This window comes from Ictidomys tridecemlineatus, chromosome 15 (assembly GCF_052094955.1).
Source record: "Ictidomys tridecemlineatus isolate mIctTri1 chromosome 15, mIctTri1.hap1, whole genome shotgun sequence".
Taxonomy (NCBI): Eukaryota; Metazoa; Chordata; class Mammalia; order Rodentia; family Sciuridae; genus Ictidomys; species Ictidomys tridecemlineatus.
Genome location: NC_135491.1, coordinates 9,264,764 through 9,289,932, shown reverse-complemented (window position 1 = coordinate 9,289,932; position 25,169 = coordinate 9,264,764). Strand labels below are relative to the sequence as shown.

The following is a 25,169-nucleotide window of genomic DNA, read 5'->3' as shown; positions in this document are numbered from 1 at the left end:
CCTGCATTCCTCCCCGTGGCCACCAGGGGTCAGCAGAGCGCCGCCTTGCCCAGCAGCCCCGTGGGGCGGCCAGTGCTAGAGGCTGGTGGAGGCTTTTCTCATGAAGATTGTTAAGATTAGGAGCCTTGGAGACTGGGGAGGAGACAGGTTGTGAGGACCGGTGGTTGGAACTGAAGTGTCCTAGGAGCTGGCCAAGACCAGAGAATGACCTCCGAATCCTGTCATTTCATGCATTCATCCAGCCAGCCACCCGTTTACTGTCATGCAGTCACAGGAGGTCAGAGGCCAGGCCACACAGGGCCTTGCAGGGCAAGATAATAAGCTTAAAGCTCGTCCGTCCGTGGATGTGGCTTGAGCAAGGGAGAGACTTAACCAGGCTTAGAGGAGCTGAGAGGAGGTGCAGTAAAGAAGGGACTGGAGAGACAGGCCTGCCCAGGCCAGCCTGCTAGTGAGGACAAACACCAGCGATGAAATAATATTACAAAACCCACAGTTAGCGCACTTACAAGTGCCTGTCTTCACCCTTTCATCTGTCAGCTCACATAGTTCTGCGACATGGGCCTAACATTATCCCCATTTAGTGGATGGAGAAACTGCACAGAGGGGGCAAGTGACTCGTTCAACACAAACTAGGGGACCCAGGTTGGCTCCCACTCGTCTGACCCCCAAACCGGATGGCATGTCCAGCTCCCCTGGAGGCCCCAAGAACAGGAATCAGCTCTAGGAAGCTGGATTCAATGTCCCCGCCCAGCCTGCGCCTGCCCACCCCTGTCCCTTCACCACACTTGGGTCTGGTTGCCCGCCCCGACTTCCCTCCCCCACCCTTACTAGGGATTGAACCCAGCACCCTCCACCACCGCGCCATCCCCAGCCCTTTTTTTTTTAATTTTTTATTTTGAGACAAAGTCTTACTAAGTTTCTAAGGCGAGATCCTCCTGCCTCAGCCTCCCAGGTCGCTGAGATCACAGGTGTGCGCCATACGTGGCTCCAGCAGTTCTGCCTTTGAAATAGCCACAGAATCTGAGCAATTTGTCTCCTGGTGGCGGTCCCCACCACCTCCCCCATGTGCTCTTCCTGTCACCCCCTCAGCTGGGATTTTGCTCTCACTCCCCGCCAGCCACCCAGTATGATATGCAGTTCCTTTTCTGTCCTGCAGCTGAGGTTGTCTCCAGACATGGAAATTAAGCCATTATGTGTGTAATCCCAGTGACTCGGGAGGCTGAGTCAGGAGGATGGCAAGTTTGAGGCCAGCCTCAGCAACTTAGTGAGACTCTGTCTCAAAATTTAAAAAAATAAAAATAAAAAGGCTGGGAACGTGGCTCAGTGGAAAAGCGCCTCTGGGTCCAATCCCCAGACTACAGGGGGGAAAAAAGAGAAAATTAAATCAGGCTCTTCCTCAACCTAAGAACTTCCAATGGCTTTTTTTTTTTTTTTTTTTTTTTTTTTTTTTGGTGCTGGGGATTGGACCCAGGACCTTGTGCATGAGGAAAGCCCTCTACCAGCTGAGCCATGTCCCCAGCCTTCCTATGGCTTCTTCTATGGGCCCAAGCCAAAATAAACCCATCTCCAGAGACTCCCCCGCCATGCAGCAAAGTGTGTCGCCCCCCCCCCCTTCTGTCCTTCCACCTCAAAGCCTTCCCAGAGATTCCCCACATACCCTTGTGCCCCACATTTCCCAACAAGTCAGCCCCAGACCAGAAGGCTCCCCCGACACCAGCAGGCTCTTCTCTGCTGAGCTGTCTCCTCCCAGCACACCACGTTGCACGGGCTGGCCTCAAACTCCTGGACTCCAGCAATCCTCCCACCTCAGCCTCCCAAGTATTTGGCACCAGGTGCCATCTTGACTTTTTAAAAAGGACCCATTTAGGGCTGGGGGACATCTAGGGCTCAGTGGTAAAATGATCCTGGGTTCAATTCCCAGCACCAAATAAAATAAAGGACTTATTTTCCCAAAATCCTCGCCAAACCTGGATTGCAAAATTTTGGGGGGAGTGAGGATTGAACCCAGGGCACTTAGCCACTGAGCCCCAGCCCCAGCCCAGCCCTTTTTATTTTTTGAGACAGGGTCACACTGAATTGCTGAGGCTGGCCTTGAACTTGCAATCTTCAGCCTCTGGGCCCTCTGGGGCCGCAGGCCTGCACCGGCACCTGTGTTCTGTTTTTGTGTGTGTGGTGGGTTCTAGCACATTTGTGAGTCATGCAACTGAAACCATGGTCGATTTCACAATATTTCCACCCAAAAGCAGCTCTGTCCCCACAGGCGGCCACTCCTGTCCCCTCTGCCTTGCTTTCCTAGAGCTGCCTTGACAAAAAATCAGGACTTGGCGGCCCCCCAGCTTGATCACCTCTGTGAACCCTGTCCCAAATAGTCACATTCCGAGGTCCTGGGGCTGAAGATGGCCACATGGGGTTGGGGGGAGTTTCATTCATCCCCTAGGCCCCCCCATTCCTGTTATTCCAACTAAACTACAGGAACAACGGCCGGGCACAGTGGCCACGCTGTAATCCCAGTGGCTCAGGAGGCTGAGGCAGGAGGAACACAAATTCAAAGGCAGCCTCAGCCACTTAGCGAGGCCCTGAGCCACTCAGCGAGACCCGGTCTCTAAATGAAATACAGAAAAGGGCTGGGCATGGGGTTCAGTGGTGAGCACCCCTGGGTTCAATTCCTGGTACCAAAATAAAAAAAATACCATGCCTGTCTGTCTGCCTGGTGCAAACGATAACAACCATCACGAAGATTCAGTGGCACCTGGGCACCCTCCATCTGCACCCCACGCCCCAGCGTCCCCTGCCTCTGGCCTGGCACTCCACCCCGTCCTGGTCCTCAGGGGAATCATCTCTAGCTCTGGTTCTTCTTGACCCCCCAGATCCCATCCCTGAGCCGCGCACTGCGAATGCGCCCAGCTCAGCTGGCCCGGCGCTGACCCCACGCGCACCAGGCCGGGCCCCATCCCCGCGGCACCGCAAAGAAAAGCAGAGAGAAGCCAAAGAGAGCCCAGGGCAGCTGAGAGGAGGGGAGGCCGGGCTGCCGGGGACCGGCTGTCCCCACAGGCCCCTCCGCCCAGTCCACCCCCACTCTGCCTCCTGGTGCCGGCCCCTGCCTGCATCCCAGACACCAAAGGGTTATCTGGAGCCCTTCTGGAGGACTTCCTGGGTCCCAGCGTGGGGGCCTGGCTGACACTCCCTGGCCAGAAGTTGTCCTCCAAGCTGCCAAAGGACAAGGACACAGAGACCATGAACATCCACCCATTTCACAGGTGGGAGACTGAGGCCCACTAAGGGAGCCTGGAGATGGTGTCAGTGATTCTGGGACGGGGCCTCGTCTTCGTGTCGGGTGTGTGACGGCACAGGCGTCCCTGGGCGTATGTCACACTGTGGAGCAGACTTAATATGCCCGTCAGCCTTAAATGGCTTAGTCGTGGCTTCTCAAACCTTTGGTTTGAGAACTTTGTTTTTTCTAGTTGTAGGTGGACACATACCTTTATTTTACTTATTTATGAGGTGCTGAGGCTCGAACCCAGGGCCTCACACGTGTGAGGAAAGTGCTTTACCACGGAGCGACCACCCCAGCCCATACTTTCAGGACTTCTTTGTTTTTTATATTATTTTATTTATTTATTTATTCTTAATATTTTTTAGTTGTTGTTGGACCTTTATTTTATTTACTTGTATGAGGTGCTGAGGATCGAACCCAGGGCCTCACTCATGATAGGCAAGCGCTCTGCCACAGAGCCAAACCCCAGCCCTATATAATTTTATTTTAATTATTTTTTTTGTACTAGTGATTGAAACCCAAGGGTGCTTGACCACTGAGCCACATCCCTGCCCTTTCGGTTTTTTAGTTTTAGACAGGGTCTTGCTAAGTTACTTGGAGCCTCCCTAAGTTGCTGAGGCTGGCTTTGAACTGGTGATCCTCCTGCCTCAGCCTCCAGAGTGTCTGGAATTACAAATGTGCATCACTGTGCCAGGCATTATTTTACACTGATTTTTTTTTTTGGGGGGGGGTACTGGGAATGAACGAAGGGGCACTTGACCACTGAGCCACATCCCTGCCCTACTTTGTATTTTATTTAGAGACAGGGTCTCACGGACTTGCTTAGCATCTTGCTTTTGCTGAGGCTGGCTTTGAACTCGAGATCCTCCTGCCTCAGCCTCCTGAGCGGCTGAGTTTAAAGGTGTAACACAGTCAGCTGTTTTACGTTTTTGCAAATCATTTTAGTGTGAAGCTTAAAGAAGATGGTTGGACTCCGAAGGCTGCTTCTGTGGCTGGTCTGTTGCAATATTCCATGCAACACAGCCTTTGGGCAGCCACCAGATGCTTGAGGGATACTGAAGCAGAACAAGCAGAAAATGTCTCCGTATGTATCTCTGGCAGATCTCTGAGGGGTTTTGTCCCCAGGTCACAGTGAGAACTGTTGGATGAAAATGATAACCCCACAGATGCAAGAGGGGAAAACCAGAATTCAATCATCCTCTTTTTACGGGGGACAAAAGGGAGGCCCAGACAGGTGGAGCCCTCAGCAGGAAGTGCAGCAGCAACCCCAGCAGCAGGACCCTAACCTCCACTAGAGCTGCATGTGTCCGGAGCCATAAACCTCAGTACTGGGCACCTCTTGAGGCGGCCTTGTGCCTGCCCAGGCCTCACAGCCAAAGTAATGTCAAGAGACAGGAGCCAGCCAGGCCTGGCGGTGCACACCTGAAATCCCAAACAGGCTCGGGAGGCTGAGACAGGAGGACCGCCAGTTCAAAGCCAGCCTCAGCAAAAGCGAGGCATAGGAAACTCAGTGAGACACTGTCTCTAAATGAAATACAAAATAGGGCCAGGGGTGGGGCTCAATGGTTGAGTGCCCCTGAGTTTAATCCCCCCAAAGGGAAAAAGAGAGAGAGAGAGAGACAGGAGCCAGTGACCTGGGCCTGAGTCCCTCCCAGACACGTGTGAATATTGCTGGTTGAGAGATCATCATAACCAGGCTATTGAGCCTGTCTGTGCCTCAGTTTCTCTAGGTGTAAAATGGACCTATTAGAGAGGCCAGTGCAGACCTTGCTATAGAATAAAGGACCGCCAAAAATCGGCACCCCCTAATCGTGAACTATGACTGTGTTTGAGTGCTCTTCTGAGCCAGTGCGCACACACATTCCTCTGTTTACCGATCTGTTCAGAGGTGCGCACACTCTCTGGGAACACCTGCCTGCCTCCCTCTCCTAGAGACCCCTGTTTTCCATCCCCAGGTTGGGATCTCACTCCAGAGGCCTTAAGTACCTGCAGACCTGCCTTCCAAGCAGGCAGCAGAGCACGCTGGGACCCGGGTCTGGAGGAGAGGAAGTCTGGAATGAGTGTAGGATCCCCTATCAGAGTTGGCAAGACCTGGCTTGGACACCTGGGTCCCTGCCATCTGTCCCAGCGGCTACAACCCCTCAGTTCCCATTTACCACCTAACTGGCTCGGATGTCTCTGCAGTGGGACATGGACGTAAGACCCCAGGTTCCTGGCCTCGGAGTTCCTCAGGCACCCAAGTGCTAGTATCAGAGACCTCTGGAAAGGGGCTAGGTCTGGACGCCAAATCCTGGCCTTGTAAGGGGTGTAGGCTCCGGTACGAGGTCCCAGGCTTATCGGGGAAGGGTATGCTGGCACCCCAAAATTCTCAACTGGAAAGGGAGGGTCTCCAACGCCTGGATCTGTGTCCCTGGAGGGGACGTCTGAGTCTCCTATGGGGGGCTTGGGCGCAGGGTACTGTCCTTGTCCGAGGGGCTGTTGGAAGGCAGGATTATCTGACACCTTCCGAGCCTGGTGAATATGCGGGGACTCCGGGTTCCTGTCCAGGGCTGGAGACGCTCGACTCCGAGGTTTTGACCCCTGATGTTGCTGTGAGGTGAGGCCGGGCTGCGGGACACCGAGGTGAGGACTCCCTACCAACCAAAGGCGCGAGAGCTGGCGGTGGGCTGGGCCGAGGGGTGGAGCGCGGTGGGCGGGGTCCCGACAGACCCCGCCCCCGCCCGGCGGCGCTGTCCGCGGTCTCCAAGTCTGCGGGGCTGCGGTGGGCGCCGAGAGCCAGGCGCCACAGCCCGCGGAGCCCCGCTCGCCCCAGGGTCTATGGAGTGGCCCCTCTGCGCCGCCTGGCCGGCCTCACGCCGCGCCTGGAGTCTGCCCCGCGGCCAGGTAACCGGGTTGGTGTCCTCTGAGTTGGGGACGCCTGGAGGCTTGAATGGATGGGAAGAGGAACTCCTGGGTCCTGGAGGAATATGGGGTCGCAACTCTAGTGTCCTGGGGGCTAGAGGATCAGGACGACTGTATCCCCAGGCTGGGGACAGGGGTACACTGCTGTTTGAGTCCTGGGGACATAGGAGATCAGGGAACCTAGACGCCAGGGTCGGGGGCATCTGGACACCTGGCTGCGGAGGCTTTGGGGCGGCCTGGATCCTTCAGGAAAGGGGCGTCCTGGAGCCCAGTTCTGGAAGAAAAACCTTCTGGTTCTAGAGGATCCGGATACCAAGACACCCGGGCCCTGAGTATAGGTCCATCTGGGGGGTCCCGGGGCCGAGGCTCTGGTCACCGCATGGCGGTTGGCTCTCGCACGCTGGGGTCTTCAGAGAGGAAGTTGAAATTGCGGAAATTTGGCGGCTCCGACACTTGGCGCCACCCCCGAGGGACTGAGGGATCCCTGGGCAGGACCTAGGGTGGGGCCCTGGCCTCTGCCCCCGACCTCATTAGCCTAGCCTCGGAAACTGGCGCACCGCGGATCCGAGGAGGCCGACGCTGGGGATGGGTTTGGGGGGCGGACCCCCGGGACCTCGGGCCAGGGGCCTGGAGCCCTGCGTGCCTGGGCCCCGCAAGGCGCCCGCCCCCAGCCCGGCTTGGGCATGCTTGGCACGCAGCGCGCGGGCCGGTCCGATCCGTATGCGCGCCGCGTGCGCCCATTGGTATGCGGGAGCCGGCCCGGCGCGGGCGTGAGGCGGGCGCGCTGGCGGGCGGCGCGGGGGAGGCGGCGGCGGGGCACGTCCTCACCCAGAGCGCCAGCCAGGGGCAGGGCAGGGTAGGAGCTGCGGCTTCTGTCCCCGGGCCTCTAAGGAGGGGAAACTGAGGCACCATCCAGGCCAGCTTCAGGGACCCCGCAGGGACCTCAGTTTCCCCAAAGGTTTCCCCAGGGCACTGAGCGCCGCCTCTGACTCCTTCCGGCTGCAGGAGACGCGGGTCCCTGAGCCTGCCTGAAGCAGCCCCGCGAGATGGCGGCCCCCTATCCCGGCAGTGGCGGCGGAAGCGAGGTCAAGTGCGGGGGAGGCCGTGGCGCCAGCGTCCCGTGGGACTTTCTGCCTGGGCTGATGGTCAAGGCCCCGCCTGGACCCTGGTGAGCTAAGCCCCGCCCCCTTGGTTATGGCCCCGCCCCCGGGGAGGTGCCCCGGGGAGAATTCACACTCACTTTTGGGTCCGCGTCCCCGGGGAGGGTTCCTCCCGAGCGTTCTGCCCCGCCCCGACTTACGGAACGGTGGTTGGGTACCTGTCTGCTGCGTTCGGTTTCTAGTCCCTTCGGCCAGAATTCAGAATCAGGATTGTTAACCCCTCCCTTCTTCCTCCGCCCCCTAGAGGACGGGCTTCCACCCAGGTCTGTCCCCACCGCCGGCCACGTATAGAATTCGCACTCAGGTCTGCCCCCATCGCCAGGGGATTGAGTGCACTCCCAGTGTCCCTCCAGGTCCCGGGGCCCCAGGAGGCCGGGCTTGCCCCCCGCCCCTCTCCCTGGGCCCTTGCCCAGCTGATGCCTCCTCCCGGCCGCCCACCCAGCCTGCAGGCGCAGCGCAAGGAGAAGTCCCGTAATGCGGCGCGCTCGCGGCGCGGGAAGGAAAACCTAGAGTTCTTCGAGCTGGCCAAGCTACTCCCGCTGCCCGGCGCCATCTCCAGCCAGCTGGACAAGGCCTCCATCGTGCGTCTCAGCGTCACCTACCTCCGCCTGCGACGCTTCGCAGCGCTGGGGGCGCCGCCCTGGGGCCTGCGGGCGGTGGGACCACCGGCCGGCCTCGGTGAGTGCGCATGCGCGGGGCGCCAGGGTTCTAGGGACCCAGAAACTGGGATCCGGGCCGCAGGAGATTGAGCCCTGGTCCAGCTCCAGGGGAGTCGGCCAGGCCCTTTGTGTGTCCCTATCACGTGGCTCCTGCTCTCCAAGCCTCGGTTTATTAATCTGTGAAATGGGCACAGAAATTGTGGCGATTTCGTAAATTTTGGCCTAAGCCAGGACGCGGCAACACCAGGCATCGCCAGTAACAGCTGTTATTTTTATTAGGGGAGGTGAATCATTCTTCTCCCAAAGAATCCCCATGTCTGATGGGTGAGCCGCAGAGAACCCACTTTGGGTTCCCATCACTCGTGGGAGATACCGCGCCCAGACCTGCGGAGCGCAGAGGGCATGCAAGGACGTTGGCGCCCGAATCCCGGGTTTGGGGTGCGTGAGGGAGACAGCTCAGCCAAGGGGGGACATGAGGCGGTTCAGGGAGATGTGCCTTGGTCTCTGGGCTGGCTCTGCCGCCCCCCAGCTCTGTAGCCTTAGGCAGGTGGCCTCCCCTCCTGGTGCCTTGTTCATGAAATGGGACTAACCCTCCAACCTCCCCCAGAAGGCCGAGGAGCGGGCAGGCCCGGCTCAGAGGGGCAGAGTGGTCAGGCTGCGGGGCTGTGGCCGGGAGCCTCTGCCTCCCGCGTTCCCAGCCCTCAGGGTCCAGCATCAAAGTAGAGCAAAGTTCCCGCCCTGGAGCCACTCCGCCGAGACGCAGAGAAATAAGCCCCTGTCATCTGGAATCCCTAAGAACCTAGGCTACGTGAAATACAGATGTGTAACTAATTTGATTATCACTCAGACTTGACTATTGATGCCCAGAAGGGCTCTGTCCTTGTCATTACCACTTATATTTGATGCATCTCTGCTTCACTGTTATTAAAAGAAGACGGTGAACGGTGTTAATCTGGGGTCGCAGGCAAAAGGCACAGGATGCACCAGGCTACCCCTGACCCCTGCCGCAGGAGAAGGGGTGTCCTTAGGGTGGGGTTGCAGGGGCTCCAATTCCCCTCCTGCCCTGGTCCCAGAGGAGGAGGGGGGGAGAGAAAATAGCATTGATTAAGCTCGCAATAAATCACCATTTAAATTTAAATAATCCGGCTTCCCAGGCGGTAATTAGGCGAATTGACTGGCGCTGAGAGAATGCGGCATTAGCGCCGCTGATTACTGTCATTACCTCGAACAACATGTGCGCCGGCGGGGATAAACATCTTGTCTATTGTCCCTGAGCTCCAGGAGGAAGAGGGGGGCTGAGAGAGTGGGCCTGCCGTCCCCCCACTACCTGGATGGGCATTCCGAGGCTCAGAGGGGGCAGGGGTTCCCCGAGGTGACAGCATGGGGTGACAGGCCACCTGTATGCCAGAGCCAGCTGGGGTTGGGCCAGCGTGTGTGGGCGCGGTACTGCTGGACCGTAGCCCCCAGGTTGGAAGATGGGGGACAGACGCCTGCAGCTGTAGGGGTCCCCCAGTAGGGGGCTAAACACCTGCTTCTGTAGTTCAGGTGGGGAAACTGAGGATGTCTCGGCTGAAACCAGACAGCGGAGCCTGCTGTCGCCCCTGAAGAGTGGCCGGTGACTGCCTGCCCGATGCTAAGCCAGGCGCCCCACACAGAGAACCAGCTGAGCCCTCAGAAGCCATAGGGGGAGGTATTCCGGTGGCCCCAGGCCACACAGAGGGCACACAGCAGGGACTGCAGCATAGGGATGGCGCCTGCCTTGCAGATCTCCTGGTGGGGGTATCTGTTACTCAGGGCCTCAGTCAGCCATCTGTAAAATGGGCCGATGGATGTTACAGTCCAGCCCCCAGGGTCAGTCTAGGAAACAGAAGGCTCTGCCTCACATCAGCTCGCCCTCCTCTTTCAACAAACACCCACTGGCCACCTTCCTGTGTCCCTGACCTCCACACCCTGCACACAGGGCCCTGCCCCGCCTTCCTCCCTGGTCTCACTTCCTCCTGGCTCCTAGGAGGCTGCCTATGGTCCTCCACCGGGATCCCCTTCCCTCAGAAAGCCAGCTTTTCAGGAAAGCCTTCCCCCACAGCCCAGGTTCACACCCGTCTTCCTTTCTGGTTTTACACCTTTCCCCGGCATTGTCACCGGACACAGGCGGCAGGTGCTTATCTTGTTTATTGTGTGCCCTTTGTCTGCTGAGCTAGAATAGTGCTTGGGTTGCAGGAAGGGCTCAATACATTGTCACTGAGCGGCAGTGGACCCAGTTGAGGTGATGTCTTAGGTCACAGGTCAGGCACCACCTCTCTGAGGAAGTGACTTCCTGGAGGTTAGGGAGGAAGCTGTAAGGAAGAAGAGTGGTCCAGGCCTGGGGACACAGCAAGTGCAAAGGTCCTGAGGCAGACCTTTTGGAAAGCAGGTCACAGCCTTGAGACCTAGGGTTCTGGAGAGGAGCAAGTAAGGTGAGGGTGAACAGAGTGGCCAGTGGGGCCATGTCATGGTCATGCAGGGCCTCCGGGTTATGATGAGGATTTGATCACTACCCCAGTGAGCCAGGAGCCAGGAAGGAACCCAGGACCCAGGGAGAGAAGCAGGGGACAGGTGGAAGGTGAGGCCTTGGGTGGGAGCTGGTCGGGGTGGGTGATAACCTCGGGTCCAGGCCATGGGGCCTGCTGATGACACACATGGGCGTGAGGAAGAGGAGGGTCGGGTGGACCCCAGGGGACCACCTGGAAGGGTCCACTGCCTCCATGTTATGTGCCATGACATTGGTAAGAATCCAGCAGTGCAGGCTCGGGGTGCACACCTGGAATCTCAGCGAGTCCAGAGGCTGAGGTAGGAGGACCACAAGTTCAAGGCCAGCCTCAGCAACTCAGTGAGATCCTGTCTCAGAACAAAACTTGCAAAGGGCTGGGATGTGGGTGCAGTCCCCTGTACCAAAAAAAATGCGCCTGCGTCTGGCTGGTGCACAGACGTCCACTCCATCACAGACGGAGCTGAGGGGACTCAGCAGAACAGGGTCCCTGCCCACAGTGCCCCGACGTCAGCACCCGGGAGCCGGGAGCCTGGATGATGGGGGGGTCCCTCTTCCAGGCTCCCCAGGGTAAAGAGTCCCGGGATACAGTGTTGGCACTGGAAGCCATCCCCCGGCGGCCCTTCTCAGGGCAGCTGAAGCTCAGGCATTAGCCGTGCAGGGACACCATGAGGCTCGGCCTCCACGGCTCCCCTCTGCCCTTGCTCTCCCCTGGCCTGTCCCTGGGTCCCTCCTGCACTTCTGCTCCCCTGTCCCCACCTCTGTCCCCTCTGTGTGTGTCTTGATGGCGCCTGGGGGCAGTCCCTGAGGAGAAACTTGTGCTATACCTGTTAAGTGAGTGAGGTTGGGGTCTGGATTTGAAGAGGCACCTGGTGAATTTGGGGGGGGGCGTTTGAGGGAGGAGTCAGGAGGTGGCTGGGCGGAGGGGGTGGGGGCAGAGTGACTGTGAGCATCAGTCAGTGATCAGAGCCGGCTCTGGGGTCCCTGTGGCAGGGGGTGGCCGGGGATGGGGACAGCGGGTCCCGAGCCCCCGCCCCCAGCCCGCCTGCCTGCGGATGCTGTTAATTGCAGCAGCTCAGTCTGACCCGGGCTGATCCTGGGAGAGGGAAAATGAAGGAATTAGCAAAAATGACAGGGAAAATTGCGACAATTAGCAGGCCCGCATTGTTCCCGCCTGTCACCAGGATGGTGGGAGCTGCGTCTCGGGAGGGTCTGCTGCCCCCCTCCCCAGTTATTGTTCCTGGAGCTGCAGGGGGAGGAGAGAGGAGCAGCAGTAGGATTGGGGCGCTGGGGGAGGCTTGGCCAGACACTGGGGGGCCAGGGCGGCCTGGGCGGTTGTCATGGCCCGGTGTTTTGATGGCCTGGTGGCCTGGTCGTAACAACAGTAATCACACGATTAATGCGATGAATACACACCCGCTCTGGGCCGGGCGGCTGGGGCTGTGGCCCTGGGGGAGACCCGTACCCCCAAACCCACCTGGCAGGGCAGGAAACTGGGGCTCAGAGAGGAGGAGGGGCTGGTCAGGGCAGGATGGCACTGGAAGCCAGCCCTTGGGGACTCTTGAGGAACCAAGTCCTCCCCAGAGTGCCTGCCTCTCCCTTAGGGGGTCAACTCTGCAGGGTCAGGGTCACCCTGGGAATCTGGGTGGGGACAGAGTCCAGGACTCTGGTACCTCTGCCAACCTCCAGCACATTTGGGGGTCCCCCTCTTGGACCAGGTGAATAAGGCCGGGTGGACCCTCAGGCACTCGTGTTTGTTCCCTGATTCGACCCTCTGGTTGCACACCAGGAGCCCAACCTCTGCCCTCGCAGTCCCCACCACATGAGGGCCACAGCCGCCGGGCTGTCGCACACCCCCAGCGACGTACGACCCCCCGTTTCTCCCCGTCCTTGCCAATGCTTGGTTTCTCTTTTGGGGGTTGTTTTGTTTTAACTGTAGCCATCCCGGTGGGTATGAAGTGGTGTGTCACTGTGTTTTGGTTTGGTTTGGTTTGGTTACTGGGGACTGAACCCAGGGGTGCTTTACCCCTGAGCACATCCCCAGCCCTTTTTATTTTTATTTCTTCATTTTGAAACAGGGTCTCGCTAAGTTCCTAAGGCTGGCCTCAAAACTTGCGGTCCTCCTGCCTCAGTCTCCTGAGTTGCAGGAATTACAGGCCTGCACCCCTGCCCCCAGGACACCCCCCCCTGCCAGCTGTCACTGTGGTGTTTTGTTCTGTTTTGTTTTGGGTACCAGGGATTAAGCTCAGGGACACTCACCACTGAGCCCCATCCCCAGCCCTATTTGTGTTTTATTTAGAGACAGGGTGTCACTGAGTTGCTTAGTGCCTCGCTTTTGCTGAGGCTGGCTTTGAACTCTGGATCCTCCTGCCTCAGCCTCCTGAGCCGCTGGGATTACAGGCGTGGTGTGATTTGCATTTCCCTGATGACTAAGGACGTTGAACACCTTTTCAGAGCTTGTTAACCATCTGTACATCTTCCCTGGAGAAAAGCCTATTCAAGTCTTTTGCCCATTTTTGAACTGGGCTGTCCTGTTGCAATCCCCAGGTTCCTTCCTGTTTCCCGGGGTCTCTCTCAGCCCCTCTCCCACCCGCCTCCTCAGCCTTCAGTCCTCTGTTCAGATGTCCCCCACCTATTCTATTCTCCATGACACTGGCCACAAATGATGGTTCTGTGCCTGTTAGTTTCTTGCTTTTCTTCATCTGCACCTGGCCTGGGAGCTCAGTGAGGGCCGGCTGGGCTGTCCCGGTCACCTGGTCACCCCAGCACTGCCCACTGCAGGACCTATGGCAGAGGTATTTAGTGAGCTTTGGGGGCGTTAGTGAGTGGGAATGAACGAATCCCTCTCTGCACCCCCATCTGCCTGTCTCAGTCACTGTATTTGTGACTCTGCCCCCGCCCCACCTCTGGTCTCTTCTCTACTGGGCCCTGGTCACTTGGGGGAATCGTGGGGGATTTGTAGCCTGGCTCCCTGGGGGCCTTCCCAGGCCAAGGTCAGCCAGACCAATAGGCCCTGGCCGCATCCTTCCCTCCGCCCCAGCCTCAGGCCGCCGGGGCCCCGCGGCGCTGGTCTCCGAGGTCTTCGAGCAGCACCTGGGAGGACACATCTTGCAGGTGAGGCCCTTTCCTAGCCTGTTGCTCCTCACTGCCACCTGGTGGCCACATCGGGGAACAGCACCCCTTCTGCCGCATCATCCCCTGGGGAGTGAATGCCGGGCTTCGCTGTTGCCTGCCCGTTTCAAGGGTCACCGAAGCCCACCACCCCCAGGCAGAGACCCAGATTTCAGAGCTTTCCTTCCCGCTTGCTGGCTGGAAATCCTCCCTACTCCTGCCTCCGTTTCTCCCGACTCTAGTCCCTAGACGGCTTTGTGTTCGCCTTGAACCAGGAAGGAAAATTCCTCTACATCTCAGAAACAGTTTCCATCTACCTGGGCCTCTCACAGGTAAGGACCACCAGGGGGCCACCATCTCCACCGCCTGGCCCGTGCTTGCTTTTGCTCTCTCCAGACCCCACCCATAAAAGAAATGGACTGAATCCACAGTCCCCAAAGTGTGCTCCTTGGAACCCCATGTGGCACCCCCCAGCTCATCTTCATGGTGGTGGTTGGGGGAAGAGTCATTAAAATAACAAGTCAATTTGAGGAAAGCAAATTAGCTGAAAGATCCGTTTGTCAGTAACTGGTTAGCCAGGTGCACCGTGTTTGCCAGCACACTCCTTTTAATCATTTTAAAGTTTGTAGCAATTCATCTTGGAAGGGTTTGAGGCTCCACGGCCTTGGGGAGTGAGTATGTCCCCACTCCTGAACTGGAGATTGAACCGTGCGACAATTTACCACTAAGCTACATTCTCAGTCCTCTTTGGGACAGGGCCTTCCTGAGTTGCAGAAGCTGGCCTGGGACGGGTGACCCTCCTGCCTCAGCCTCCTGGCTCACGAGGATTACACAGGTGTATGCCACCTTGCTGTTTTAGTTGATTGACTCTCATTATGTCGTTAACTCAACATGCTGTTTCTGCCCCGGCTCCTGCAAAATAAAAGGAGGGCAGGGAGACTCAGAAGCCCCTGGCTCAGGAGCCCTGGCCTTTTACAGCTTCTAGGCCTAGCCAATCCATTCAATGCAGATCGCTATCAACTTTTATCATTTCTACAAATCTGTTGGCAAATGGGAAATTGGGGAACTTGGTTCATTGTCTAGCTGGTTTTTGTTGGTCATCAGGTTGTTAGAGATTCCTGGAGTGGGAAGAGAAAGAAAAGGAATTTGGACAAGAGGAAGGGGGCACACAGGAAGAGTGAAGAAAGGCTTAAAAGGGGGGGGGTCAAAGCTGGGGGGATGGTTCAAGCCTATATCCAGTGGCTCAGCAGGCTGAGGCAGGAGAATTGAGACGTCAAAGCCAGACTCAGCCAAAGCAAGGCAGGCGCTAAGCAACTCGGTGAGACCCTGTCTCTAAATAAAATAGGGCTGGGGATGTGGCTCGGTGATTGAGTGCCCCTGAGTTCACTCCCCAGTACCCCCGCAAAAAAGGGGGGCTCAAAGCCAGGTGGTGCATGCCTGTAACCCCCGTGACTCAGGAGGCTGAGGCAGGAGGATTGCAAGTTCAAAGCCAGCCTCAGCAACTTAGCAAGACTTGGTCTCAAAATATAAAAAAGGACTGGGGATGTGACTCAGTGCCCCTGGGATCAATCTCAGATGCAAAAAAAAAAAAAAAAAAGTGAGATCAGAGTCAATGAGGGGGAGCAGTCCAGAGGGATGAAGACTAGTGGGAGACCCGTGACCCCGGGGCGATGAATGGAGAGCTGTGGTCAATTAGCAATGTGGGGAGGGGGCTTGAGTGGGGACTCGGGGCAAGAGTGCAGTGGAGAAGATGGGGGTCCGGGCTGGGGGCGGCGGGGAGAGAAGGACCCCTGAGAGAGATTTTGGAGGTCGACGTGAATGGAGAGGCGCTGCTTTGAGGGCTCTCACGCTTTCCAGGGCTGGGAAGCTACCCCAGCGCTCGCTTTCCGAGTTCCCTGCGATCCCCGCGGGGACAGGCTGCCTGCTGTAGGGTGGGAGCGGAGGGGAGCGAGAAAACCGCGGCTGTGACAACCCGCTGTCAGCCCAGGGCCCCCTCTTCCTAAAGCAGTCAGAGTTAGAAAAACTTTAATAATCCCTGGGCACGACTCTCCCCTGGGAGGGCGCAGGAAGAACCTGTTTGTGGCCTCCATTAAGCAGGTGAACGTTATTTCTGCTAAAAGCCCAGGGTTGGCGCGGGGCACACTTGCGCGCGGGCCCCACCCCCTGGGGCGAGAGGCTGCGCGCGCACCTGACGCGCCCCTGCACTCCCCTCGGCCGCCGGCAGGTGGAGCTGACTGGCAGCAGCGTCTTCGACTACATCCACCCCGGGGACCACTCGGAGGTTCTGGAACAACTGGGGCTGCGGACCCCGACCCCCGGGCCCCCCACCCCGCCCTCCGTCTCGTCCTCTTCCTCCTCTTCCTCCTCCTCGCTGGCGGATGCCCCAGAGATCGGTAATTCCAAGGACCCCCCCAAAAGAAGGAAGCCCGGGTGAACCAGGGGGCCGCCTGTTCTGCTGTCTCCTTTAAACGAAACCCACTCTCCCTCGAGTTGCGCAAAGCAAGTCTGTAGAACGAATCGGCCAGAGCGCTGAGACTCGGCTCGCTAAAACTGCCAAACTCCCTAGAATGGCCAGGCTCCCCAAGATTTGAGTTTCAGAAAGACCTCTCTGCCTGCTGAATAAAGGTGGGAGGGACTTCGGAAAATAATCTTGCAGGCAGGCACGCGTAGGGGGACATTCGCATTGTGCTGTGCCTTTAAGTACATAATTGCATTGGATTCTAACTAAAAGCAGGAACTATTATCTCCACATTACACAGCAGAACACGGAGACACAGCACAGAGAGGTTAAGTTAATTGCCCCGGGTCACACAGCTATAAGTGATTGAATTGGACTCCAGCCCAGGCTTGTCTCTCTTTCCCCCAGTGGAAATTTCCACTCTTGTGGTGCAGAGAGTGTTGGAGATTAGATCCTGAAAGCTCTGAAATGTTGGGGGCCTATGAGGTTTAACTCTCCCGTAAATTGAATTTTCCTATATTGGGTTTGCAAAACACCAGAAACACCTGATACATCAGCAGGGACTGCCAGCTTGGGGGGGGGACGTCTGTTACACACGAGGAAGAAGTGTGGCTGTCTGCACCTGAACTTGAGGCTCAGAGTACTTATGTGAGCATTTTTATAAGACCATATCAGGGCTCACAGGGTAATCTGGATTTTTGAGTTTCATTAGTTGCTATTCCCGAGCCTCCCTCTGTGCCAGGTCCTATGCTGGGGACAGAGTAGGGGGTTCCATCTTCCTGGAGTTCACAGTCCAGTGGGGAAGACTGACCTGGTCCTGACAGACTGACAGTTGAAACTGGACAGAGCCCAGATAGGGGACCCGTATCCCGACAGCTGGCCTCGCCTGGGGATCAGAGAGGGGCTTCCTGGAGATGTGTGAGCCCAGACCTGGAGGAAGAGGCTGCAGGACCCTGGGGAGCTGTGGTGGTGGGGTCAGGAGGGCCAGGGTCTGGTGGGAGCTTGAAGACCCGCCTGGCGGCAGCAGAGGGGAGACGGGCAGGTGGCAACGAGCCGCATGGTCGGGTGTTCTCTGAGGGGTGCACTGGGAACCTATCGGGGTCCCGGGTCTCGCTGGCTCTGCGGTGGATGGGGCTGTGTGACCTCTCTAGGACCCCATAACTGCCCTGCTGTCCTCCCCAGAGACCAGCCCTGCCGAGGGGCCCGCCTCCTCCCGGGTGCAGGAGCGCTCCTTCTTCATCCGCATGAAATCCACCCTCACCAAGCGGGGGCTGCACGTCAAGGCCTCGGGGTACAAGGTGGGTGTGGGCATCTGGTCTCAGCCTCTGAGGCACATCCTGTGGTCTGGGGCAGAGCTTGTGCATCCCTGGTCCGAGGGTGACCGAGGGAAACCTGGTGGAGGCTTCTCTAGCTATAGATGGTTTAGGGAACCAGGTCTAGGATCTGGGGGCCCCTCCTTTCCCTCCGTGCCCCAGGGCCTCTGGGTGACAGGTGGGACCTGGTGGAATGGCCTGGTTATGGTCTTCCTGCCCCTGGCCTTGCCCCGCCCCGACCATGCCCACTACCCACTGGTACCGCCTTGCTTGTCCCCAACTACACCCACCACCAGCAGGTCATCCACGTGACAGGGCGCCTGCGGGCCCGCGCGTTGGGCCTGGTGGCTCTGGGTCACACCTTGCCCCCAGCCCCACTGGCTGAGCTGCCTCTGCATGGACACATGATCGTCTTCCGCCTCAGCCTGGGTCTCACCATCCTTGCTTGTGAGAGCAGGTACCGGGGTCGGGGACTGGGGCACATGGATGGGGGCGCACAGGAGACCTGGGGTTCTGTGGAAGTCAAAGGGACTGCTGGGCCTGCAGACTGGGGCATCAGGGACCTCGGGAGGAGGAAGAGCAGCGGAGGGGCAGGGTGACTGGCAGAAGGGATGCCCCTTCCCGCCTCGGCCTGGGTGGTATCCTTGGGGCTGGAGGAGGGCGGGGCCAGCGGAGCTCCGCCCCTCCCCAGCCCTTTCCTCTGGGGCCTCTCCTCCCTCCACTCCTGCACTGGGCGGTGGGGAAGATCAACAGTGAAACAGTCCCTGTGCTGAGAGCACCATCAAAGCCCTGCTCTGCCACACGCTCGCAGCCACCCTGCGAGGGGCACTATTATTATCATGCCCACTTCACAGCTGAACCGAAGCCCGGAGCCCTCAGGGCAAGGGCTTGGACCCCGGGTCACTCTGGAGCCAACTCTGTTTCCCCCACACCATGGTCTTGGACTCCTCCCCTCTTCTGTCATCCCAGAGTCAGCGACCATATGGACCTGGGGCCCTCAGAGCTTGTGGGCCGCAGCTGCTACCAGTTCGTCCATGGACAGGATGCAACCAGGATCCGCCAAAGCCACCTGGACCGTGAGACACACCACAGACCCCCTCCCCACAACACAAACCAGACCTGAGTACCCTCACTGTGCCCTGAAGTCCTCCTTCAGGGCTGGCCAGGGTGCCTCCTGCTGCACCTGTGGTTCCAAGGGCTCAATCTGTCACACGAAGAGGGCAGCAGGAGACTCAGCAAGGACTCAGGGTGTGGGCGGAGGGCTAAAGGGGGCTGTGGGGCCTCTGACCCACCCTTGAAACGCTGCAGGCTTCCGCACTGGACCACCTCTGGGCTCTGACTCTGGCTCTCTGTCTCCCTCTCTCTGCTGGTCTTTCCCTCTCTGCCCCCTCCTCCTGTCCACCATTTCTGACCCCCTCCCCGTCCCCACCCTGCCCTGTCCCTTGGGTCTCTTCTGACCTCTGGGCTGGGTCCAGTGCTGGACAAGGGCCAGGTGATGACCGGTTACTACCGTTGGCTGCAGCGTGCTGGGGGCTTCGTGTGGCTGCAGTCTGTGGCCACCGTGGCTGGCAGCGGGAAGAGCCCTGGGGAGCATCATGTGCTCTGGGTCAGCCATGTGCTCAGGTGAGAGCTGCTGCACCCCTCCTGCGGGCGCAGGGCCCAGCCCCCGAGAACTCCTCCCAAGGATTCTGCCACCTGTCCGCAGCTCAGGGTGGGGGTCTTCAGGGAGAGCCTTGGGAACAGGACAAGTCCTGAGTGAGAGGGAGAGCCTGGAGGGGACGGTCTCACTGGTAGGACACAGAAGAGTTGGGAGGGAGGGGCAGGTTCATGGTGGCTTCCGGTCCAGGCTAAGGACTTGAAATTGACTCTGGGCACTGGGGAGCCATAGTAGGCTCCTACCAGGGGAGGGCCATGGAGTAGACCGACTCATGGAAAATGAGTGGGAAAGGCAGAGGAGGGAAAGCTGTTGCCATCAGAGGCCCAGCAGAAATGGGCTCAGGGCAACAGGAAGTAGGGGCATGGCTTGGGGCCGGCGTATAAAGTCATGAAAGAAAAGGCTGAGCATGTCTAGAGGCCTTTCATATGGGGCACTGGGGAGCCATAGGCGGCTTTAGATCTGAGGAGGGTCATAGTCAAATCTGCTTTGGGGAAAAACTCTCTTGCTACTATGAAGATGAGGGTCTGAGAAGCAAAACGGGTGCTGGGGGCAGAAAGTAGGCTGGGGCAGGTTTGGGAAATGCCAGACTCTAAGGCTGCAGGAGGGAGAGAAAGCAGTCTTCTGCTCAGATCTGGGCTCTGGAGGGGAGCCGCAGTTCTGGAAGGAGATGCTGAGATCACATGAGCACAGGGTGCCCGGGGGCACCCAGACAGAAACAGCAGGAGCACAGGGTGCCTGGGCATAGCCTGACAGTGCCAGCAGGAGCACACGGTGCCCAGGGGCACCCAGACAGTGCCAGCAGGCTGGCCAATGGCTGTGTGGATCTGTGTGGTTGGGCTAGAAGCCAACTTGGAGTTTGGGGGTCTGGAGAAGAGTCCTTTCAGTACTTTGGGGTGGAGGCTCCATATTACCTGGTGCGGTCACCTGCACTCACAGTGTAGGGGGGGACTTCACTTACTGCTGCAGGTGGTGTGGGGCTGGAGGGCACCTTCCCTTGCCAGAGGCTGGGCAGCCAGGGACCCCTGGCTCCCAATGCCATCCTCTTGTCCCCAGCCAAGCGGAGTGTGGCCAAACACCTCTGGATGCCTTCCAGCTTCCAGCCAGTGTGCCCTGTGAGGACACATCCAGCCCAGGGCCAGAGCACACAGGTAAGCCCCTCCCACCTGGGGCCCTGGGAAGCCCCTCAGGACTGCTGAGTCCTGCAGTGTCCTGTCTGGAAGCCACATGTGGCTATTTACATTAAAAATCCACTGGCACATGCCTGTAATCCAGCAACCAGCCAGGCAGAAGGATCTCAAGTTTGAAGCCAGCCTCAGCAACTTAGTGAGGCCCTAAGCAACTTACAAGGCCCTGTCTCAAAAGAAAAAGAGTTGAGGACGGGGCTCAGTGGTTAAGAGTCCCTGGGTTCAATCCCTGCTACCAAAAAAGAATAAAAGAAAGAAAAGGAATCCACATCTTGATCATACTCCTCGCCACATGGGACAGTGCAGACCTAAAACATTTCCAGTAAGTGGAACGTTGTATTCTGGAAAGTTTCATGGATCAGCACAGGTCTAGATCGGGACTTCTCAACCTCAGCTCTACTCCTGTTTTCGGCTGGACGATCCTTTGCTGTCCTCTGCCCACTACATGCAGTGGCCCCCTCCCAGTGTGACAACCTCAGCAAGTGTTCCCTAGCTGAGAAGGGCAGGGCAAGCCCCCAGCCCACGTGGGAAGGCTGAGGGCTTCAGAATCGGCCTCTTCCAGAGCGGGAGCCCCCGGTGGAGAGGAAGCAGGTCGTCCCCGCCGACAAGGACGAGGCCCCGCAGACGCACGGCAAACGCATCAAGGTGGAACCGGCTCCCAGGGAAAGGCAAGGCCGCGAGGACAGTGGGGACGAGGAGCCCTCCAAACGGCCCGCCCCGCCGCGACGGGAGTTCACGTCTGTCATCCGGGCCGGGGCGCTGAAGCAGGATCCGGTGCGGCCGTGGGGCCTGGCGCCGCCCGGGGACCCCCCACCCGCCCTGCTCCACGCAGGCTTCCTGCCGCCCGTGGTGCGGAGCCTGTGCACGCCCGGCGCCATCCGCTACGGCCCCGCCGAGCTGGGCCTCGTGTACCCGCACCTGCCGCGGCTGGGTCCCGGCCCCGCGCTCCCCGAGGCCTTCTATCCCAGCCTGGGCCTGCCCTACCCCGGGCCTCCGGGCACCAGGGTGTCGCGGAAGGGGGACTGAGGACCGCGGGGCAGTGGACCTGGGGAGGGCGTGTTGGGGCCAAGCTGTCAGCCCTCTTGAGAATTAAACGCCCGCGGGAGGGGCTGGGCACCGGCTCCAACTCCATCTCGTCTCCTGGATGAGCTCCACCTGCCGGCCCCACCGAACCCACTGCCCTCTCCACCCCCAACCCCCGCAGTCCCCACTGCCCTCCTCCCTCGGCCCCACCTCCTCCAGGCCCAGCCTTCCCCAAGCAACAGGAACCACCACTCTGGAGCGAGGGAAGGGTCAGGTTTTAATGTCCCAGTCCTGGGGCACGGGCCACCCAGCACCAGCCGGTCTCTTACTCGGGCGGTGGCCGGCCTGCTTCATCTGGGCCTTCGGCGCTGGCCGCCCCATCGTCCTCGGGTACCAGTTCCACATCAAGCTCTAGCTGGCCCATGTAGAGGCCCACGGCACAAGCCCAGAGCAGACTAGCAGCCAGCACGGCCCCAACGCCCGCTGCCGCGCCCCCCAGAGAGAGCTGCATGGGTCCCCGCAGCGACGCTAGGCCCACGGCATAGGAGGCGCCGCCCCACACTACACACAGGCCGCCCAGCAGGAAGAAGCCTGTGGAAGACAAGACCACGGTCAATGGAGGGCAGGGACTGGAGCACCAGCCTGGTGCTGCCCCCTTGAGGGGCTGGGGGAGATCAGGGACAGAGGCTGGGCTAGGAAGGGATTGGAGCAAACCCAAGGGTGGATTAGGGGGCTGGAGCAGTTCAGGGCCAGGACCAAGGAGGCTGCGCATAAACGGGAATCGGGGTGTCCATGCTTGGAAGTGAAGTCCAGGAGAGTAAGGGCTGGTCTGGGAGCAAAGAGAATGCTGGAGGGGCAGAGGCAGGGCCATGCAGGAGGGCTGGACAAAGGCCCTTCATCTCTAAGAAATCAGATTGGAAGAGGAAGCCCCATAGCCATGCCCTGGGCCACCACTTGAGGGATCCGTGCCCCTGAATAGGGGTGGGTGGGAGGCCCACACTCACCAGTGTGTCCCGTGGAAGAGTGAGAGGCTCTACATTTATAACTGGGGGAGGGGCAGGAGGGAGTCCATGTTGAGAGGGAACACCCTCACTCCCTTGAGAGTGAGAGCAGGGGTCTACACTCACCATAGGCTGCTTCCCGACCCATGTCACTCTGCATGAAGGAGATGACCCCGATGCCAGATGCCAGGAGGCCATTGCGGAACCAGGAGAGGAAGGCTGGAGAGAGGGGGAGATGGAAGCTCAATGTCAGCCCAGCCTGACTCCCACTCCCAACCCCCACCCCACCCAGAGAGTCAAACCCTGGGCCTTCCCCTCACCCCACTTCTACCCCATCCAGCCCCCCACCAAACCCTGTCACCTCAATCTCTCACCCCATCACTGAGCCCCCTCCCCCAAATTCTGCAACACCTGAGATTCAAGTCAGTCTGCAGAACCTGGAGGGCAATTTAGAGCCCAAAGTGAAGAATCTCCATCTGAAGGCAGGAAAACCCCAAGAGGTGGTCCTGGTCACCCTCCTGCCCACATGGTATCTCCATGCCCCCCCCCACTTCTTTCTCAGACACCTGGAATAGGCTCCTCCCACCCAAGCCTTTCTCCAGCTTCCCTCTTCACCTTCCTCCAAATGCCACCCTCTCCTACCGGGTATGGTTGTCCTCAATGCATCCACATCTCCCCACCACCCCCGCTCAAATTCCTGCGTGGTGTTGGCAGGCTGGTCCCATTACAAGACCCCACACTATCTCACTATACCTCCAAACTGCCACCCCCACCCCTTGTTGAGTTCCCTCCCCCTGCAGCATAGATCACCTCTCCCTCCAATCAGACCAGAACTTTTCTTCTATTGGTTGTGCCCTCCTCCAATCCGGAGCGTCCCCATCTTCTGCGGGGAGCCACACTCCCGCTTTATACCGAGTGGTCGCCTCTACAATTCGAATGGACCCCTCTTGCAAACAACTCCCTCACTCTTAGGCTGCCTCTGCAAACCTCTTTCATCCAGAAAGGCGCAATTCTATCAAGCTGCCTCTCCTCGTCGGACCACCGCTTGAGATCCCTCCTGCACCTCATTAACCCGAGCACTCCTCCTACCGCAAGTCCTTGCCCGATGCGGACCTCCTGCGCTCCTCGACCAGGGTTTCTCTGCGCTTATACGGAAGCCCTTCTCCCTGCCGAGCCCAGGCCCTGTTTCCAGCAGGAACCGCACGCACCCTCGTCCCCGCACACATACGCCCACCGCTCAGCCACACGGTCCCCCGTCTCTCACCCGAGCTGACCCCATTCCCTAACACAGACCTGTCTCGTGAGCCTTTCGGAGGAGCCAGGCGTCCGCGCGGTCCAATTCGGACACTGGGGGCGGAGAAGCTCCGGCGCGGGGACCGTGGCCGGGGGCGAAGGACCCCCGGGCGCCCCCACTCCGGGGCCGCTGAGGCGGTAGCAGCGCCCCCCGGAAGCGGACTCGGGCCAGGCGGGCGACCCGAGCCCACCACCAGCCGCCTCCCATGGTTCGCACTACAGCCGCCGCGCGCCGCCCCGCCCCAAGAGCCGCCTGTAGGCTGCAAGACACGTCACTCAGGAGCAGCGGCCCTCCCATTAGGTTTTCGCCCGCCACTCAGGTCCGGTAACCATTGTCCATTGGTCAGAACGGTGATGATTCCCCCTCTGTCATCTATGCCGGTAGTGTGCGTCCCACCTTGCTTTTACCACTCGACTACGAATCCCAGCGATCATTGCGTCAGGGGAGGCCTCTCTCCAGAAGCCGGCAGCGCGGTGTCTGCTGGGACTTGTAGTTTTAAACATAATCCCAAAGGCGAAAACAAACATCCAGGAGCTTAATGTAGAATCTTTGCAGTACTCTGGGGAGTCCAGAGAGTAGAGTAAAACTCCTCAGTAAGCTGACCAACGAGCGATTATACTACTACTATTTTGTATTCCTCTCTAGTCTTTTTATGTAGATGTAAAATAAGATGCTGTTTGACAATTTTTTTTTCCAGATAACTTTACTGTGAACCTTGAATTGTGGTATCACAATTTTTCCCATAACATTTAAATTTATAATCTTAAAAGCAATGTTTATTTTTGAACATGGTGCTAAATGCAGGGTTCAATGAAAAGTAAACCCCAACCAGTCCCCTAACCAGTTTCCATCCCCTATTTAACACCATCATTTTTAATGTTCCTATGGATACATTATAAGAACATACCAGAAGTGATTGATCTGGACGCCTCTGTTGGATACCAAGGTTGTTTCCATTTTTTCCCTGCTATAGACATATGTAGTTTCCTTTAAGGTCTAAGCCTCTGGTTTTAGGAGGGACAAGATTCCACTGTGGGGGCTCGGGTTGTAGTGGAGCGCTTTACTAGCTTGTATGAGGCACTGGGTTGGTTCCTCAGCTAGGCCAACGCTTCGCTGCTGAGCTATATCCCAGCGCATGTCAGGTCCATGTACTTAAAGGAAAAAAAAAAAGAGGCAGATAAAACGTTTAAAAACATCCCACTGGCAAACTTTAGCATCGTGCTTCTGCCACTGGTTGCTCTCTTGGCTTTCTATACACTCACTACACCATGACATAATTATCTTAATACTTCTCTGGCTGTGAGCTTCCAGTGGATGGGGTACTTAACTGACCCATCTCCATGTCCCCCACCCAACACAGGGGAGGGACTAAGTCAATAATAGCAAACACTTACTGATGGCTTTCTCTGTGCCAGCAATTGTGCTAGGCACATTATGTACATAATGGTTGTTTAGTCCTTACTGCAACCCTAAGAGAAACTGGAATGTTCCCTGTTTTATAGAGGGAAACAGCAAAGCTCAGAGGATTGGGATAATAGAAGCTAATGTTAATTGAGCTCAATGTGTCAATCACTGTTCCACTGCCTTGTATAGAGGACCCCATTAAATCT

General features: G+C 58.2%; 2 protein-coding genes across 5 annotated transcripts; one reads left to right on the top strand and one right to left on the bottom strand.

Annotated features, from left to right (window-relative positions):
* The first annotated feature begins 5,980 nt into the window (after positions 1–5,980).
* Positions 5,981–21,372, top strand: Npas1 (neuronal PAS domain protein 1). Of its 4 annotated transcripts, none has more exons than XM_078031809.1 (12): positions 5,981–6,157; positions 7,181–7,343; positions 7,778–8,013; positions 13,559–13,632; positions 13,872–13,961; positions 15,854–16,022; positions 17,270–17,385; positions 17,700–17,857; positions 18,370–18,476; positions 18,923–19,023; positions 20,111–20,205; positions 20,804–20,908. In XM_078031809.1, the coding sequence occupies exons 2-11, from the start codon at positions 7,222–7,224 to the stop codon at positions 20,171–20,173; spliced, it is 1,236 nt and encodes a 411-aa protein (XP_077887935.1). In that variant the 5' UTR covers positions 5,981–6,157; positions 7,181–7,221; the 3' UTR covers positions 20,174–20,205; positions 20,804–20,908. The 4 variants fall into 4 exon arrangements, with proteins under 4 accessions (XP_077887935.1, XP_005336629.2, XP_040135292.2 ...); XM_005336572.4 differs by having other exon boundaries at positions 5,982–6,157; positions 18,876–19,023; positions 20,804–21,372; XM_040279358.2 differs by having other exon boundaries at positions 5,982–6,157; positions 17,697–17,857; positions 18,876–19,023; positions 20,804–21,372.
* A 150-nt stretch (positions 21,373–21,522) lies between these two features.
* Tmem160 (transmembrane protein 160) lies at positions 21,523–23,830 on the bottom strand. Its single transcript, XM_005336573.4, has 3 exons — positions 23,559–23,830; positions 22,392–22,484; positions 21,523–21,855 (listed from the first exon to the last, which is right to left on the bottom strand). The coding sequence occupies exons 1-3, from the start codon at positions 23,764–23,766 to the stop codon at positions 21,590–21,592; spliced, it is 567 nt and encodes a 188-aa protein (XP_005336630.3). The 5' UTR covers positions 23,767–23,830; the 3' UTR covers positions 21,523–21,589.
* Positions 23,831–25,169: the final 1,339 nt, after the last annotated feature.